This window comes from Dunckerocampus dactyliophorus, chromosome 5, assembly GCF_027744805.1.
Source record: "Dunckerocampus dactyliophorus isolate RoL2022-P2 chromosome 5, RoL_Ddac_1.1, whole genome shotgun sequence".
Lineage (NCBI taxonomy): Eukaryota > Metazoa > Chordata > Actinopteri > Syngnathiformes > Syngnathidae > Dunckerocampus > Dunckerocampus dactyliophorus.
Genome location: NC_072823.1, coordinates 25288508 through 25304506, shown reverse-complemented (window position 1 = coordinate 25304506; position 15999 = coordinate 25288508). Strand labels below are relative to the sequence as shown.

General features: G+C 48.0%; 2 protein-coding genes across 3 annotated transcripts; one reads left to right on the top strand and one right to left on the bottom strand.

Moving 5' to 3' along the window:
* The first annotated feature begins 391 nt into the window (after window positions 1-391).
* On the top strand, window positions 392-13290 carry si:ch211-284k5.2 (uncharacterized). Of its 2 annotated transcripts, XM_054776768.1 has the most exons (5): window positions 11540-11890; window positions 11970-12050; window positions 12346-12464; window positions 12562-12738; window positions 12827-13290. In XM_054776768.1, the coding sequence occupies exons 1-5, from the start codon at window positions 11792-11794 to the stop codon at window positions 12894-12896; spliced, it is 546 nt and encodes a 181-aa protein (XP_054632743.1). In that variant the 5' UTR covers window positions 11540-11791; the 3' UTR covers window positions 12897-13290. The 2 variants fall into 2 exon arrangements, with proteins under 2 accessions (XP_054632741.1, XP_054632743.1); XM_054776766.1 differs by lacking the exons at window positions 11540-11890; window positions 11970-12050 and adding an exon at window positions 392-608.
* On the bottom strand, window positions 1290-11349 carry znf609a (zinc finger protein 609a). Its single transcript, XM_054776763.1, has 9 exons — window positions 10971-11349; window positions 6066-6913; window positions 5558-5783; window positions 5303-5390; window positions 3138-5214; window positions 2688-3063; window positions 2307-2615; window positions 2147-2225; window positions 1290-2064 (listed from the first exon to the last, which is right to left on the bottom strand). Exons 2-8 carry the CDS (start codon window positions 6783-6785, stop codon window positions 2152-2154), a joined length of 3870 nt encoding a protein of 1289 aa, XP_054632738.1. The 5' UTR covers window positions 6786-6913; window positions 10971-11349; the 3' UTR covers window positions 1290-2064; window positions 2147-2151.
* Window positions 13291-15999: the final 2709 nt, after the last annotated feature.

Genomic DNA, 15999 nt, shown 5'->3' with positions numbered 1-15999 from the left:
TGGGCAATTGCTCAGGGCGCCATTCTCTAGGGGGCGCCGTGAGGGTTGAAAGAACAAAAAATCCCATTTACTAATGCTCAGCGCTCATCGTATCCTCATCAAGTCAGCGCATATGTGTGGCAGATGGGCGCCCTCTACAGGCGTGATACTCGCGCCCCCAACTGGTAGCAACTCCTAGCAAATCGCTGCTCAAACATGATCAAACGTCTACCACGTGATGTGGATCAAACCAAAGGAGTAGCCAGGGGACGAGTTTCGCTAGGCCTCAGTCCTCAGGTTAATTACAGTACAAGGTAAAACATGTAAATTACTACAGTTTCTGCTAAAATATAAAACTTATTTAATTGCTAATATTATAGTATATTAATTACATCGGAGACCAAGAATTTCAAACATGTTATTTCACGACGAAAATGTGAAATAAAAAGGAGGGAATTGTGAGTCGATATGAGTTGGTTTAGCCCCGGTTGCTAGTTGCATGACGGTGGGAGATGATGATGATGATGATGATAATGATAAAAGTGTGTCAACAATACATGGAAAAGACAAAGTCAAAGGCATCGGGTGCACAATTTAGAAAGAAGAGGAGAAACGGGTCAAAGAGAAAGGTATGGAGCTACAGCATCACACATTAACGAATGTTGCTGTAGACGAACTGCTGTTCATTTGTTTTCTTGACTGAGAGTTATAATTGTGTAAATGTGGATTTAAGTCAAATGCAATTTAAGGGGAAATATTTTGGAGCACCTTTCTGTAGTTGGAAGAAAACATTTGTTAACAGTTGTGGGCGCGTGTGTTGAGATGGAGGGAAGGGGGACAGGGAGGGGTTGTACTTGAAGGATATGTGCGCTGCAAAAAAATTATTTTCCATTGTATTTATTGTTCAATTTTTTTGCTTATTTATTAATGTATCTTGTAGGCTTTTGTGGCCATTCTCTAAGTTAATGCATTTTTTTTTAATTTAAAAACATTTTATTTGTAAAGAAAAAAACAGTAGTGGGAATTTGTGTCAGTGGAGGGTGTGGGGTGATGGGTTTGTGGGCAGAACAGCTTCGGTCCACCCAGGGCATCATTCAAGCCAGAACCGCCATTGCATCCATCCATCCATTTTCTATGCCGCTTAGCCTAATTGGGGTTGCGGGGTATGCTGGAGCCTATCCCAGCTGAATTCGGGCGAGAGGCGGGACACACCCTGGACTAGTCGCCAGCCAATTGGAGATTAAAGATATCACTCTCGTCCAGTTACTTGTGTAGGGCTAAGATTTTGGGCGCTGACCACAACAAAAACAACTCCTATGTATGCTGAGAAAATCACCTTTTAATAAAATGCATGATGATAGCATTAGACTACTGAGGGCTCACACTTTGTTTTACAGCACATAATATAATCTTTTATTAAAATTAAAAACATTCATTTACAGTGTGTGTGTGTGTGTGTGTGTGTGTGAAGTAACTGAGGCGCCATTGGGCCAGCTACATGTTTAATGAGATCAACAAGAGTAGAAAAACAGAGGCAACAGACAAAAAGAAGAGTAGGAAAGCAACAGCATCCAACAGGCTCTTTAAAATAATTCCTCTGTACACTATTTACACACACACGCGCATACACACACACACTACAGTACAGCTACACACTGGAGGAGGAGCCTGATGTCGCCTGTCCAAGTGTTTTTGTTGTGGCGCTCAGAGCTGCGCTGATGATGGGGGCAGGAGGTCGATCGAGTCTGGAGGTCAGAGGTCATTAAAGGATTAAAAAAACAAACAAAAAAAACCCCCATTGTGCCGTTAAAAATAGGTGTGGCTGTGAGACAGGAAGTGGTCATCCTGTTCTTCCTCCCCCACAACAGTCTGATCTCCGCGCCCACTCAGTACCACACTGGCAGCCCAAATGGACACCAGTGGGTGAGGTGGACCGAGTGTCCTCCTCAAGCATCCATCAGGGAGGGCGGAGCCAGACAGCACAGGGCCCTGGGCCCTGGGTGGAGTCATCAACGCTTCCTCGTGTGATCCAGTCACATGACTCCAGGCGGGAGGATGGCTGTGGGGGCAGCTAATCAGGTGCACCTGCAGAAGACAGAATGACTGACCTTTAACCTGCAGCATATTCAATGCAGTCATAGTGGCCTTTGACCTATTGGCACCTTACCTTTCTCACCTCCGTGCAGGAGGGTACATGGACGGGGCCGATGCCTGCTGACTGGCGACGATGGCGGAGGACGACAGTCCTAGGGGGGAAAAAAAAGCTAAGGTCACATGACTGTGCTACCTGACTAGAGCCAAGTGCAGCCAGCGGGACAGCGTCTCACCTGAGGCATAGGGCAGGTCGTACTGTCCTGACAGCAGCGGGTATCCCAGGTGATGATGGGAGGGCAGGATGCGTTGGGATGGCGAGGAGCGCGGGCGCTCGCCTTCCCTGTCACGCTCGTGCGGCGTCTTGTCGGGGACGGACGGTGACTTGCTCTTGTATTGGCTGGCATGCTGCTGCAGGAGGTCTAGAGCCTTGGACTCGCCTGCTGGTTTAACTGTGGGGCTGGAACGGGATGCTTTCTCTCCTTCCTCACCTGCCGCTGCCTTCGCCCCGTATGCCGAGAAGGAGTACCCGGCAGGCAGGTAGCCTGAGAACAGACAGTTGTGTATGTGGTGAGGGTGGTGGTCATGGCAACAAGCAGGACAGACGGTGGTCTTACCAGGGTAGTTTTGCATCATAACTGAGGGCACCCCCCTGTATCCGGGGTGTCCAGGCTCGTAAGCCTGGCCATAGGCATAAGGTCCGTGCATGTAGGGCATGTAGCCCTGGTGCTGGGCCAGAGGGGCCGAAAACTGGACATGGGAGGGCCGCACCTCCTTCCCAGCGGCCCGCTGTTCTTCTGGGGGCACTTGTGCCCGCCCCTCCGCCCCCTCCTTGGCCTCCTCTTTATGCGGCCCCTCTTTGGGACGCAGACGCTCCTCCTTGGCCTTCTTGTCGCGCTCCCTCTCGTCCTTCCAGCGCTCGTCCTCCTGGGCTTTAGGGGCCTCAGAGTATTTGTTGGGGTACACATAAGGCCACAAGCGCGAGTCGGGCTCCTGCACAGAGAAATGATGGTTAGCAGGGACCACTGATGCCGTCACAATCAGCAGAAACAACAATGGCGACATACCTGTCTGTACCACATGGCAGATTCCACGCCTGATGGCCGAGCAGACTCTGCTCCCACTTTGGCCTCGTCCTTCCCATGATGCCCTGCTTCGCTCAGCTTCATCTTCAGCCCCTCGGGCTGAGCAACAGACGTCTTGGGGTCCTCACTCTTCACCATGATGACAGACTTGGCCAGCTCTGGCCCCGTCTCCTTGGCTTTGCCTTTGGCGGCCAGGTCAGTGAGGCTGGGGGCTCGAGTCAGGGTGGGTGGGACAGATGCCTTCTGCTTCCACTCGTCTTTCCCTTCTGCCTTCTTGTCTGCCAACCGCTGCCTCTCCTCGTACTGCTGGCGGTAGGCGGGGTTAGAGGCCAGCAGGTGGGCGTGGTAAGCCTGGTCAGGGGAGTAGGAGTAAGGGGGAACATAGTACTGGTTGTAGTAGAGGGGCTGGGCGTACATGTTAGAACGCTGCTGGATAACTGATGGCTGCTGCGCTCCCGGATCCACCTTCCTGTCCTCTTGGGGCTCCACCTTCACTTTACCCTCCTCCACCACGTCTGGCTCCTCCTCCTTTTTAACCCTTCCCTCCACATGAGGCGGGGCAGCAGCCGGGCTGGGGTTAGTGTAGCCAGGGGAGTAGTACGAGTCATAGTTGTGGTAGTAGGGAGACTCCTTGTTGGGCGCTTGAGGTGGAAACAGTGCCTTCTTGGCCCCCTCGCGGGGCCCCTGGTCGGGCTCCGACTTGACCTTTACCCCGTCTACCTTGCCTTCACCATCCTCCCCAGCATCAGAAATGTCTGAGTAGGCGGGGCTGCTGGTTTTGACAGACGCACTGTCAGCCCCGTTTTGGTTGAGGTGGTGTGGGGGGGCACCCTCCACCCTGCTGGCCCCTCCGATCGATGGGCTGGGCGCGTTGTCCGAGAAACTGTAGACTTTGTCAGCCTCAGCCTTGATGCTCGCCAGTCTGCTCTGCTGAGCTTCAGAGGAGCCGTTGAGTAAGGCGTCAGACCCTTCGCCGTACACATCCTCTGGCCTCGTATCTTTCCCAGCACCCTTTGGACTGTCGCACTCCTTACCGCCCTCCCTCTTCTTCTTATCCTTTTTCTTCTTGTCCTTGGCGAGGGCGGGGCTTGAGGCGGGGTCAGCGAGCGAGGGAGGTTTAGGTTGGATGTTTTTCATCTGGGGACTCTTAGGGACAGACTGTACAACAGAGCCCATGGCGGGGGATGATGCCTGCAGGCTGTAAGGGGAGGGGCTAGGGCCAGTGGGGGCCACAGGGCGACTGGGCTTCACACCCTTCTGAGTCATTTTATCAACTTTGGCGCTCACCGCTGTCTTCTTGGCTTTCCTGTCGTCCATGCAATCGTTACTCGCCTCGTCGGTCAAACACGCCGCCTCCTCGCCACCATCCGTCCCCTCGGGCTCAGCCTCGCTCATCTTCTTCTTACCCTGCTTCGATGTCTGCTTCGCCGATGAAGGGGAGGGAGCATCAAAGCCTCGCCCTTTAGGCGTAGTCGAGCGAGCTGGGGAGATGGCAGCGCCGTTGCAGGATGCGGGATCAGGATGGAGGGCGGGCTCTTCACCGTATTCACTGTCCGCGTCTTGGTCCATTCGGACATCATGCTCGTTGTGAGCGCGTGCCTGGTGGTACTTCAGCCCATTGATGTGTTTATATTTCTTGTTACAGTTGGGATGAGGGCAATCGATGAGCACGGGGGAAGGGCAGGTCCTGTCCAGTGGGGGCGGAGCTGGGGGGTCAGATTTCCCTCCATGGAGTGGGGCCACAGTGCCAGTAGAGTTGGTTCTCATGCGCTTGGACGCCTTGGTGTCCTCAGAGCTGGAGGTGGGTTCCATGTCAGAGGCAGGCTTGGTCTTCCTCTTGGCAGAGGAGGGGCTGGCCTTGGCATCCTCCACGCTACCTGCCGTCTGGCTACCTCGACGACCTTTGCTGCTGGCGGCGGCCCCACGCGTCTTGCTGCTGCCTTTGTTGTCAGAGGACGTGCTGTTGTCGTTCACAGGCGCGTTGCCGCTGGGTCTCATCCGCTTCCCTCGACCACGCCCGCTTCTCATATCGACATCGCTTGTGGGAGAATCGCAGAACCTGAAAGAGACGCAGCGTTGTTGACAGGAAGCTGAGTGCCCAAGCGTTTGTATACGAATGACGGCTGTCAGCAAACATGTGGACAAACCTTGGTGGGGCCCAGTCATGCCGGGTGCAGTCCAGCAGAGTCCCAACATACGTCTTATTTCTCCAGGTCACGTTGACCACCAGCATGCCTGCAGATGGTAACAAGACGACATATGGACATGTGAGCTAAGCGATCTAAAGAGGAACTGTCGAGTGAGGACGTCCCTTGGCGAGGTAAAAAAAACAGCAGTAAGAGGTCTAGAAGTAGTTGACCATGACATCTAAGCGTATGAACGAGTATCAGAGGAATCCTCACCATCTTCAGTCTCCTGCCACACAATGCCCTCCAGGTTGACACTGGTTCCGGGCTCACAGGGTCCCAGGCATTCGGGCTCGGTGGCCAGCGCAGCATCCGCTGTGTTGACCGCCACAGACCGCGTGCGCACCATGATCTGTTCGCAGGAAGACGAGATGTCGCTGTGGGCCACAGGGGCAAGGAGGTGAAGTGGGGGAGGAGCAGGGGTGGAAGAGGGGGAATCCATCTGGGGGGTGCAAAAGACAGGTGAGACTCCAAACATTTGGCACTAAAGGTCAAAGGTCAACCAGGAAGATGCAGACATTCCACTCATTTTTGTACACAAACAGCTGCCTCATTCCAAACACAAGACACCTTAGCTACATAGAGTCCAACACACACCGAGTCTGGGTTCTGTCTGAGCTTCCTTCTTCTGAGGGAGTGTTTCCTTGCCCCCCGTATGGCCTTCACTTGGTGGTCTTCAATGTGACAGTCCAAAGAGGACAGAACCAGAAGAAAGTGGTCTTACCTTGTCGGCACACAGCATCTTTTTGAGCTTCTTGCATTCGCCATTGTCCATGCCCTCCTCCTCCTCGTCTTCCTCTTCCTCTGTCGTCATGGTGACAGGCTGGCCAATCCCCACAGAGTCCAATGCTACGTGACCCATGTGCTCAGCCATCTCAGAGTTCTGTTGGCCCTCAAAGGGGCTGGCGCGGGGGCCCCCCGGAGGTAGGAGCGGGGTCCCTGGCTCCTTGTCAGCATTTGTCTCCATTTTGTCCTTTTTGGTCTTTGCAGACACACTGTCTTTGTCCTTCTTGACGCCTGCGAGGACACGGGAGGCTTTGCCTGACTTGTCACTTCCCTTAGTCAGGGTGGAGTTGAGGTTTTGTGCAGCAGGGTCCCCGGGGGACCGACCCGGAACCTCCTTCTTGACGGTGTCCACCACAGCAGTCTTAACGCCTTCTTTGGAGTTCTTAGTACGTTTGGATTTGGATTTGCTGTCCTTCCCGCCACTCACGGGACTCACAAACTTGATATTGTCGGGCAAAGCGGCCACGGCACTGGGGGGAGCGGCCATGCCCCCGCCCTCCTTGCTGCTTGACATCTCCAGTTTGTCTTTCTCCAAGTCGGCGTCCAGGTCAATGATCAGATTGCCAACACCGATGTCCCACTCATCGCCGCTGTCGTACGTGTCCACCGCGTTGGAGTCCACACCTTTCCCGCCTGCAGGGCCGCCGCTGAGGGACATCTTAGTAGGGGCGTCCCCGGAGCGCTGCAGGGGGGTGGGGGGCCGCCGCCGGAGGGCGCTCCTCCCAGCCGCAGGACGCCTCCTCAGGGATGGACCCGACGCCGCCTCCCTGCTGCCCGCATGGCCTCCTGTGCATAGGGAAAAACATGTGGTCAGGAATTCTGGGAGAAAAAAAATCCAGTGTTTGCATCCCATGCCTGCTAAATGCACGAAGACACGTGAGCCAACAAAATTACCTACCACTTGGGATGGTCTGATCGGCCAATTTCTGTAAAAGACACACGACTGGCATATGAAGATAGATGCCTTTCAAAGCCAATCACAAAAGCCGATTGGTTTGTAGGTTTGGCACGTAGGGTTGCCAACACCATATTGAGCCGGCACGGGGCACTTTGCCCCGTATTGCCATGAGAATCAACACTATTCTGTAAAACCTCAATGGTTTTAATTTGACAGCTTGAAACAGGCTACGTCAATTGATGCCAGTGTGTTTATCAAACCTATTGCTGTTCGACTTTTCTTGCATCTTCGTTTACATGCTTTGCCGAGCTGGCAGCTGGCAGCATCTAGCATCTAGCTAGAGCAGGGGTCACCAACATTTTTTCTTGTGAGAGCTACTTGTAGAAAATGAAAATGGCCACGAGCTACTCATTTTTGTAGAAATGATTTTCATACCTTATTTCAACCCAAACAAAGCAAATATGCTTGTTTTACCAAAACATTCACAAAATGCTGGTATCCACAACTTATTTTATGTTTCAGAATACTTTTCTTTCTAGTGTTCTCACATTATTAACTGAAAGCCTGAATGAAAAGCAAGCTTGCGGGCACTTCATGTGGTCGTGGGGGGCTACCTGGTGCCCGCCGTGTTGGTGACCCCTGAGCTAGAGTTATCTGCCAAACTTCTCGTCTGACTCCAAATGTGACTTTTTACCACGGTGACATTTTTTCTTAAAAACAAAGTTAGTTTTGAGCTCGTTTTTGTCCCACGGGGAAGTGGATACCACGTTCATGGGGTATGTACTAACTTTTTCAAGTGCCACTGAACAATTTTGCTCTTTTGTTGTCATTATACCAGCGTTTCCACTACATGTAACTGATCTTGGCGCTGTACCACTGCAAAATAAAAGCCGCCACACCTTAAAAACTAGTTTTTTTAAAGAAAAAAACTTGCAAACAATTTTAAGTAATATAATGAATACACACACACACACAGAGCTTATTATTTACGCATATATTGACCACAATTAGTTTGAAATGATTAAAAATATTTCACTATGCATGCACCGGAATTGTCCGTCTGCCTTGGTGGCACTAGACCAGTGACCAGATACGCAACACACTTGTGTTGACTTTCACTTAGTTTCTTATTATCGGGATAATGACCAATAGCCCATAAAATCTGTAGTCAACTGACAGCTTGTCACATGCTAAGCCTGCATGCATCTATGCCAGCGTGTGTGATCGACCACGTTTCAATAGCATTCCACTTTCTGGCATGTTTGTTTACATGCCTGGCTGGTGGCATATAGCCAACTCGGAGCTACAAGTGGCTATTACGTTCATGGGATACATTGATCATCATCACAACTTACTTTGTTAAAGTTTGCTTCACAATCTTATCATTGTAATACTTATGGCTCGTCTTCAAAACGTAGTGTGTACAGCTTTAGACAGTGACGCTATCACATGGGTCTCCAGCAGGTAGCACGTAAGCTAGCAGTATAGCTCTCCAGCTGATGTTGAGTAGTTCACCAAAGAATATTTGCTTCACCTCTGTATTTTTTTTTTTTTTATAAAAGTGTTCTATTCAGACATGACACAGGTTAGTGGAGATGTGCTTTGTAAATAAAGTGCCATTTAAATGTTGGCAGTGCACTCAGCAACATTTCCATGAAATTAACAGTAAATAAAACAAATAGTTGACAGCTCCAATAGTGATTAAAGTTGGGAGACCCCTGCAACCTGGACACTGAATTTATTCTGTTTTAAGTTAAGTAGGTCACATTACTATTTAATACAAGATATTTATTTGTATCATTTTATTTTGTTAATTTTGTTATTGTGAACTTAAAATTTAATTATGAAACAATTAATTTACCATGTATTCGTATTACTCCTTAAATTCAGGTTTGTGTCAAATAGTCCAAAAATCGTTTCACAAAAATAAAAGGCAAAACCTCCCCAAAAAACTATCCGCCAAAATTTTTATTTTTTAATAAATACCTAGGGCCAGGGGCCCTTGGAATCGTCTAACGGCGGCCCTGGCCAATAGCACTCATCATAAATAAATGGAAAAAGGTACAGTTAATCCAGTGCTTCTAAAATAGGGGGGTGCGGTGAACTGTCAGGGGGGACTTTCAATGTTAGTGCAAACCTGCCATCATGTATGAATTTGACAATCTCACTCATGGATGACCGGTATGGGAATCGGCAGCATAAAGCCCTGATCGGAGCATCCCTAGTCACCACCTTTCAACGTCTGGCCCAATTGACCTGTGACCTGGAGTGGAAAGAATGTTACTCTGAGCCAGTCAGAAGCAGACTCCCGATTCTGCTTCCAGAGGATGACTAGCCAGATGGTCAAATGACAGGTAAAGAAGGGGCGGGGCTAATACATGCCCAAAGACGTCACACCAGAAGATGATCATGATGATTGCAGGATGACCAAGGACAGAACCGGCCAGAATGGAGTGGAGCGTATGAATGACATCTTCATGACGTCTTCATCACAGTGAAGACAAGAAGACACGGGCTGCCAGGGAGCGGCTGGTGAACAGCTTGACCAGGTGAGGACGGCTGAATGTGGGACATGTCAGGCCAGGCTACCAGTTCACTCTGCCATTTGAGTGCAGGCAACAACTCCCTGTGGACACAGGTGTCCACTTTTGTCTCACATATTGTAGTCGGCATGCATTACTCCTCATTCGTAGCATGATCTACCGTGTTGACAAACTGGCAAACAAGCTTGTTAGTACTACAAACGTGGAGAAATGTTAGTAACCGTTTTAGGCTACCTTATATTACCAAATTTGGCTTCGTGGACAAACATTTAAACGTCATGGGACTCCAAAGTTAAGGACCTAGGAATAAAGACTAAACAGTGTATCACGCAGCTAGCTTGCGTTAGCCACATTTCGAACGTGTTCGTGATTTTGGCCACAAATTAACAGGCGCAATTCTTATAATATCCACTTAATTCAAGTGTTCGCATGCCAAGAGTAAAATAAAATGCGAAATTTGCCTTTTTAAAGAGAGCATTTTTCCACAGCTGGCATACGTAGCTAACGCAGATGCTAATTCTCGACTCAAGCTAACTCGGTAGCTAGCTGCTAGCTTGTTAGCAGAGACGAGCCATCGGCCTGTGTGTCGCTGTCAGTTAGTTTGAAGCGAATCTACATACAAAAAGAACCTTACAGGTCTATCTGGGTGACACTGCCTTCTATAAACACACACAACAATGCTGATCTATGAGGCCAGCATCGAATATCTTTTCAGTATTGAGCGTTATTTATGCAGCCAGAAAGAGGCCCTCGGTGGCCCGCTACACGACTAGGGAGATCCATTATCGGACGGGTCTGTTTAGCTCTAAGAACCGCTATTGCCGCTGCTCTGTAATAGCAATAATTTAACCCACTTGCTCTTACAAAATCAAGCTTTATAAGAAGTGGCGTCAGACTTTTAGTTCCAATCCAAGTATTCATCTCGGCGGTTTATGTAGTTACCCAGTATGAAGCCCGTATTTGTCGAGTGAGACACTTAAAACGCATGTTTGCAAGCTTGTTTGTATTAAAATGCACCACTGGTGTCGTTTCAACGAATGTGTACACTTTAAACTGTGTACTTTAGTCACATGATGTGTATGTAGCCTTTGGACCGGAGGCGTTATTTGCTACCTGCAACAGCCAGAAAACATCCCAAATGTGGATTTGCAGCTCTAACCACACACATACAGTAAACAAATTGAGGCTAAATAGTGTGTTGAATAATAAAGTCACACACAAGATGCCAACTAAAAGACAAAACTAGCAGGTCAGACGAGGACGTGTCCGACGATGGAAGCATAGCTTAGCTCCCCGGTGTCTTCAGACAAAGACGGCAGCTAGCCCGCTGAGCTAGCAAACCTCAGCTAGCTGGCCCGCGTTTAATCCCACCAGGAGACACGGCCTGAGCACGTCCACTTACCCCGTTTATAATCCAAATCCACACGCCGTTCATGTGCACTCCATAAATCCTAACCGAGCCAGGAAAAAGTGCGAAGAGACAAGCACCCAGCAGGCGGAACAGTCAACGTGCTCCCGGCTCACTGGACCGCAGCCATCACACGGCCCCCCGTCCTGCGCTCGACTGCACCGCCGCGACACACTGCCTCATCCTGCGGTTCAATACTCCACCCAGGGGGGACAGGGGACTAATCCTGGGTGTCCCATTAGTGGTCGTGATAGTCCTGATGTCTACCCAAAACAGCGTTATTCCGATTTAAAGATAGCCAGACTGCACGAGACAAACAGCACAGGAGCTAAATGGCTGATTGGTACGAAGCTAGCAAAACACGGAGGACTGGATCACCATCTGACTGGACTGGAGTGAAGAAAAAACACATGGAACAGTGGATCAACGGCCCACTGGAATGGAGTGCGGTCTGGTTGGAGTTTGTTTGGATTTTCTCCGGGTCATCCGGCTTCCTTCCACATCCCCAAAACATGCATCTTTGGTTAATTGGAGACACTAAATTGTCTAGGTGTGAATGGGAATCATTGTTTCACTATGTTCCCTGTGATAGGCTGGTGACCAGTCCAGGGTGTACCCTGCCTCTCACAAGTCACCCATAAGACACAAGAGAAAATGGATTGATGAATAAATGTAAATGTTTGAGAACCTTCATTATAAAAGTGTTCAATCCATTAGGGGGCAGCATTGTACCAGATAGCAGATAATGGATGATGAATTATGAATGCTGTTTCCATGGCAACATACAAACTAAACCAAAGTTACAGTGAAGGGAAATGTACACTAACAAGAAGCAGCCCCTGCCGCCTGTCAGCAAACGCTACCAGCCAGATGCCTGGGACCACCAGCGCAATTACCAGCTGCATCGCACTAGGGTATGTGTCTGCTTGTGTGTGTTATGGTCGCGTGATGTCAGCTTACAAAGTGTCAACATTAATGTGGACACCTGTCCAGGTAAGCTCCGCCGTCCCTGTGGTCAACACAAAGGGAACGAGCATGCCCGCTCACATGCAACGCAACCTGAAAAAATTGCAGGTGACAACAGACCCTTCTTATTCTACTTCAGAAGCTTATTTGCATCCGCGTGAGCCAAAAGGGGGGAAAATGGTTCTGTCAGAATGAGGATGAATGAGCTGTTAATCATTGTTAAAGTAGCACTAAGGGACAACTAGCTTTTTGTGTGCACAGCTCCCCCTGTACGGGTGAAGTGTAATTGACTTGTGGGCTGTTGATTGATTGGATTCTGGTATCACACACGTGGCTTAGTTCTTGTTAACAATAATGTCAAGCTAAGATAACAAAGCTAAGCTGAACTCTAGTATGTGCTCAGCTGCAGGATGAGCGTCGAGCCACCATCGAGCGAGACAACCTCCTACTAGCCTCCAGCCTGGCCCGCATAGACGATTCTAGAGGTCTGGTGGACCATAAGAATGAGTACAAGCCCAGGAGGTTAGAGTGAATGTACAAACCATGTTTTGTTGCGGCATTTTAGTCGACAACTGATGACTATATTTGTGACTGGCGAAAACTAACTCTGCATCTTCAGTCTGAATGCAGACAAGCGGCGAGCGGAGCTTCTGTTGGTCAGTCGGCAGAATCTGAACATCTACCAGCGAATTACAGCATGTCAGTCCAAGTACCGCCAGCAGCTCTGGATGGACGACTGGGAGAAGGCTCAGCAAAGGCGGAACAATATTTCCCGTTACCCACAGGGCTCTGACAGGTGCTTGTGTCATCCAAACTCTGCTTGATGAGTGCAACGTCACCGTCAGGTGACAACACTCATGTCCCATATTGTGTTTTTTTTTCAGATTTCAGAAGTCAAACAAGAAGTTGAAGTTTGCCAGTGCAGAAGAAAGCAATGACTCAACTCGTCGATGACTCGATGCTCGTTTATTGTTTTCATCGAATAAATCAACTTGAAATGTTTAACTTTTTTTTTTGCTCCACTGTTTGAAGTTACAATATTGTACAGGATTTGAACGCAGCACAATCCAACATTTATAGAAGGAAAATAAATACATACTGGACGTGACCTATGATTGTTACACTCACACAGCACTAAAATCTTTTAGCACATCTACAGTATGTGCAGTAAAATTATGGAGTGGATTACGTCAGCAAGTCAGACAATGTAGGTAAGAAACAGTATGAAGATGGTGTTTACAAGGTACATGAAAGAAGAAAGCTGAGAACCACATTGTCTCCCTATTCCTGAATTATTTATATGGTATCTGTCATATATTCTATATTTTTTATATAAACTGCTAAAAAAATTAATGGAACACTTAATCACAATGTCAATCACACTTCTGTGAAATCAAACTGTCCACTTAGGAAGCAAAACAGTTCAATTTCACATGCTGTTGTGCAAACGGAATAGACACCAGGTGGACAGCAAGACACCCTCAATAGTAATAAATTTGATTTCCACTGATAATTTTTGTGTGATTTTGTTGTCAGCACATTCAACTATGTAAAGAACAAAATATTTAATCAAAATATTTTATTCATTCAGATCTAGGATGTGTTATTTTAATGTTCCCTTTATTTTTTGAGCAGTGTATTTAACTCTGTTAAGCATGTTTGAAATAAACCAAACTGTTACATTGCATTTCTTCCCACAGCGAGCGACTGATCCAATGTTTGGTCACTAGGGGGCGCCCAAACAGAAGCTCATAGCTGATCTTTGCCCTGCAGTGGGATAATGCCTGAATTAATGATGTCAACACCTGGAAGCAGTTAAGCAGTGACTGTCTGGAAAGCTCAAGCGCCAGAAGCAACACTGACCTTCAAAGGCAGAGCAGCTGGTCTTTTTTATTTATTTTTTTTAACTTGACTTAATGAACATTCCAGAAGCAGCACGCTCTCCTTTTTAACTGCAACACCTCTTATTTTGCAACCCCAGTGGCTGAGTGGTGCTAAATCTTCTGTTTGGACACCGACACATCAGCAAACAATCCACAAATGTTGAATGGAGGCAACTGGACTCCGTTTCACCTTTCGTCCAAAAGGCTTCCTCAGGTCTACAATTTTAAATGTACAGTTTTCCTTTTAAATGGCTTGGTTGGTGTGTTCCCTTGGCATTGTTATTGTGGCCTGGCATGTCCGTCTTGCATAACAATAGGTGGCAAAACAGCTCGTTAGTGACCACTCTTCCTATTGAATGAGACAATATTTGGAGGAGAGATGTCAGGATATTGTTGTAAGCAGATGATAGGTGATGGCACAAACCTCCTCCTCTGTTTAGGGAGTGGCTATCTAGTTTGACATAGATGCCTCTTTTCACACGTCTTTCAAACTAGCTGTCCTCTCTATCTAGAATATGGATATTTTCCTCAAAGCAGTGTCTCTTCTCTTTGAGATGCAAATGAACTGCTGACTGTGGGGCAGGGAAGGACGCCTCAATATCGAGGCGACACACAGACCAGTACCTGCTCTTTGACTCCTATCACGACTGGAACAAAAGCTTGGGATTGTCAAAACCCTGAAGGACAGAGCAGAGAAGACCCCCACCACTGACAACTAAAGACAGGAGGAGAAGACACACATCACAAAGGCTCCTTCTAACTGTGGGTATCTTAACTGGGCCTTTGTCAAGTCCCGCACAAGAAGAAGGGCCACTACACCTGAGCCTGAGGATAGAAACCCGAGACGGAATGGGGTGGTCTCGTGGCTGGTTTGTCAGAGACACTCAGAAGAATTTTTTCCAAACATAACACATCGATGCATTTCAAACCCACTAACATCCTCAGACAAAAACTGGTTCACCTCAAGGACAAAATCCCAAGAAGCAAACTCGGCAATATTGTTTATGCAGTGCAGTGTAGTGAGGAGTGAAATGGCCTCTACATTGGAGAGACCCTTATACAACCCTTATGCAACTCTTATACAAACGCATGGCACGACATTGGAGAGCAGTTTCTTCAGGCCTCGATTCAGCAGTTAATTTGCATCTCAAAAACAAGGGACCTTACTTTGAGGACGATGATGTCTACATTCTGGATAGGGAGAACTGCTGTTTAGAAAAAGGTGTGAAAGAAGCCATTTATGTCAAAACAGAGTTGGAAGTTTGTGCCATCGTCTGCTTAAAAATATACTTAGAACTGTCCTCTAAAAATTTTCCCATTGGAAATGGGAATGGCCTATTGCTATGCAGGACGGTTGTTCACCAGCCACGCCGGATGACAATAACAGCAACGCTATTGGTACCACCCCCAGGGGACACATCCACTAGGGATATAAATACGGAAACTCCACACCTAAATTTCACATGGGAAGAAGCCTTTTGGACAAAAGGTGAAACGTCTTCCACAAACTAGAGTCCAATTGCCTTGGTTCATTCTCCTTTACCATGGCCTGGGTGACAGTCTCCACAGACCTCAGAAAACAAAAAAATATTTATTGTTGTGCGTCCAACATGCACAAAACACCAAAAATAGTCCCTTAAAGAGGTTAAGAGAGCAGGTGGGAGGACACCTGTGTGAACGTCTGGTGGCATGCTGCGTTCACTGACACCCTCAGGAGGACTCTTGAGTCTGCTTTGTGTTAACAGTGATTCGCTCTTTCCACTTGTTTTTTCCAACAGAAGCACTGCATGCGTGTGCGTGTGTGTGTGTGATAGACACGCTGTGTGTTTTCATTAGACAATCATTTCCAAGAGCAACATTCTTTTCAACGAAAAGTGGTCGCTTGAATGTCATGTAAGTTTGTGTAAGTGTGTTTAACATTCTTTTGTGAAGTTGCATGAAAAACATGACTGACTGTGTTGTTGCATGCTCTGACCCACAGGGAGCAGTGTACTTAAATAATTTAAACTTGGACCCACACCATGAATGATCCATAATAATTACTTGTTTCTGTTAAAGTGAACAATAACAACTTCCTGTTTGTTACCATCAAACAGGAAGTGGTTCTTCAGGTTGGTCCAGTAGGGTGCATTGCAGGGTTTTCTGAAGGTAAACGTTGAAGCGGCGTTGTTACT

Excerpts from the sequence above, each read along its gene's own strand:
- si:ch211-284k5.2 (XM_054776768.1), top strand. The coding sequence starts at position 11,792 with ATGTACACTAACAAGAAGCAGCCCCTGCCGCCTGTCAGCAAACGCTAC. Across the intron at positions 11,891-11,969 it reads ACCAGCTGCATCGCACTAGG|GTAAGCTCCGCCGTCCCTGT; the intron begins GTATGTGTCTGC and ends ACACCTGTCCAG. Across the intron at positions 12,051-12,345 it reads GCAACCTGAAAAAATTGCAG|CTGCAGGATGAGCGTCGAGC; the intron begins GTGACAACAGAC and ends GTATGTGCTCAG.
- znf609a (XM_054776763.1), bottom strand. The coding sequence starts at position 6,785 with ATGTCCCTCAGCGGCGGCCCTGCAGGCGGGAAAGGTGTGGACTCCAAC. Across the intron at positions 5,215-5,302 it reads CATGACTGGGCCCCACCAAG|GTTCTGCGATTCTCCCACAA; the intron begins GTTTGTCCACAT and ends CGTCTCTTTCAG. Across the intron at positions 2,616-2,687 it reads TATGATGCAAAACTACCCTG|GCTACCTGCCTGCCGGGTAC; the intron begins GTAAGACCACCG and ends GTCTGTTCTCAG.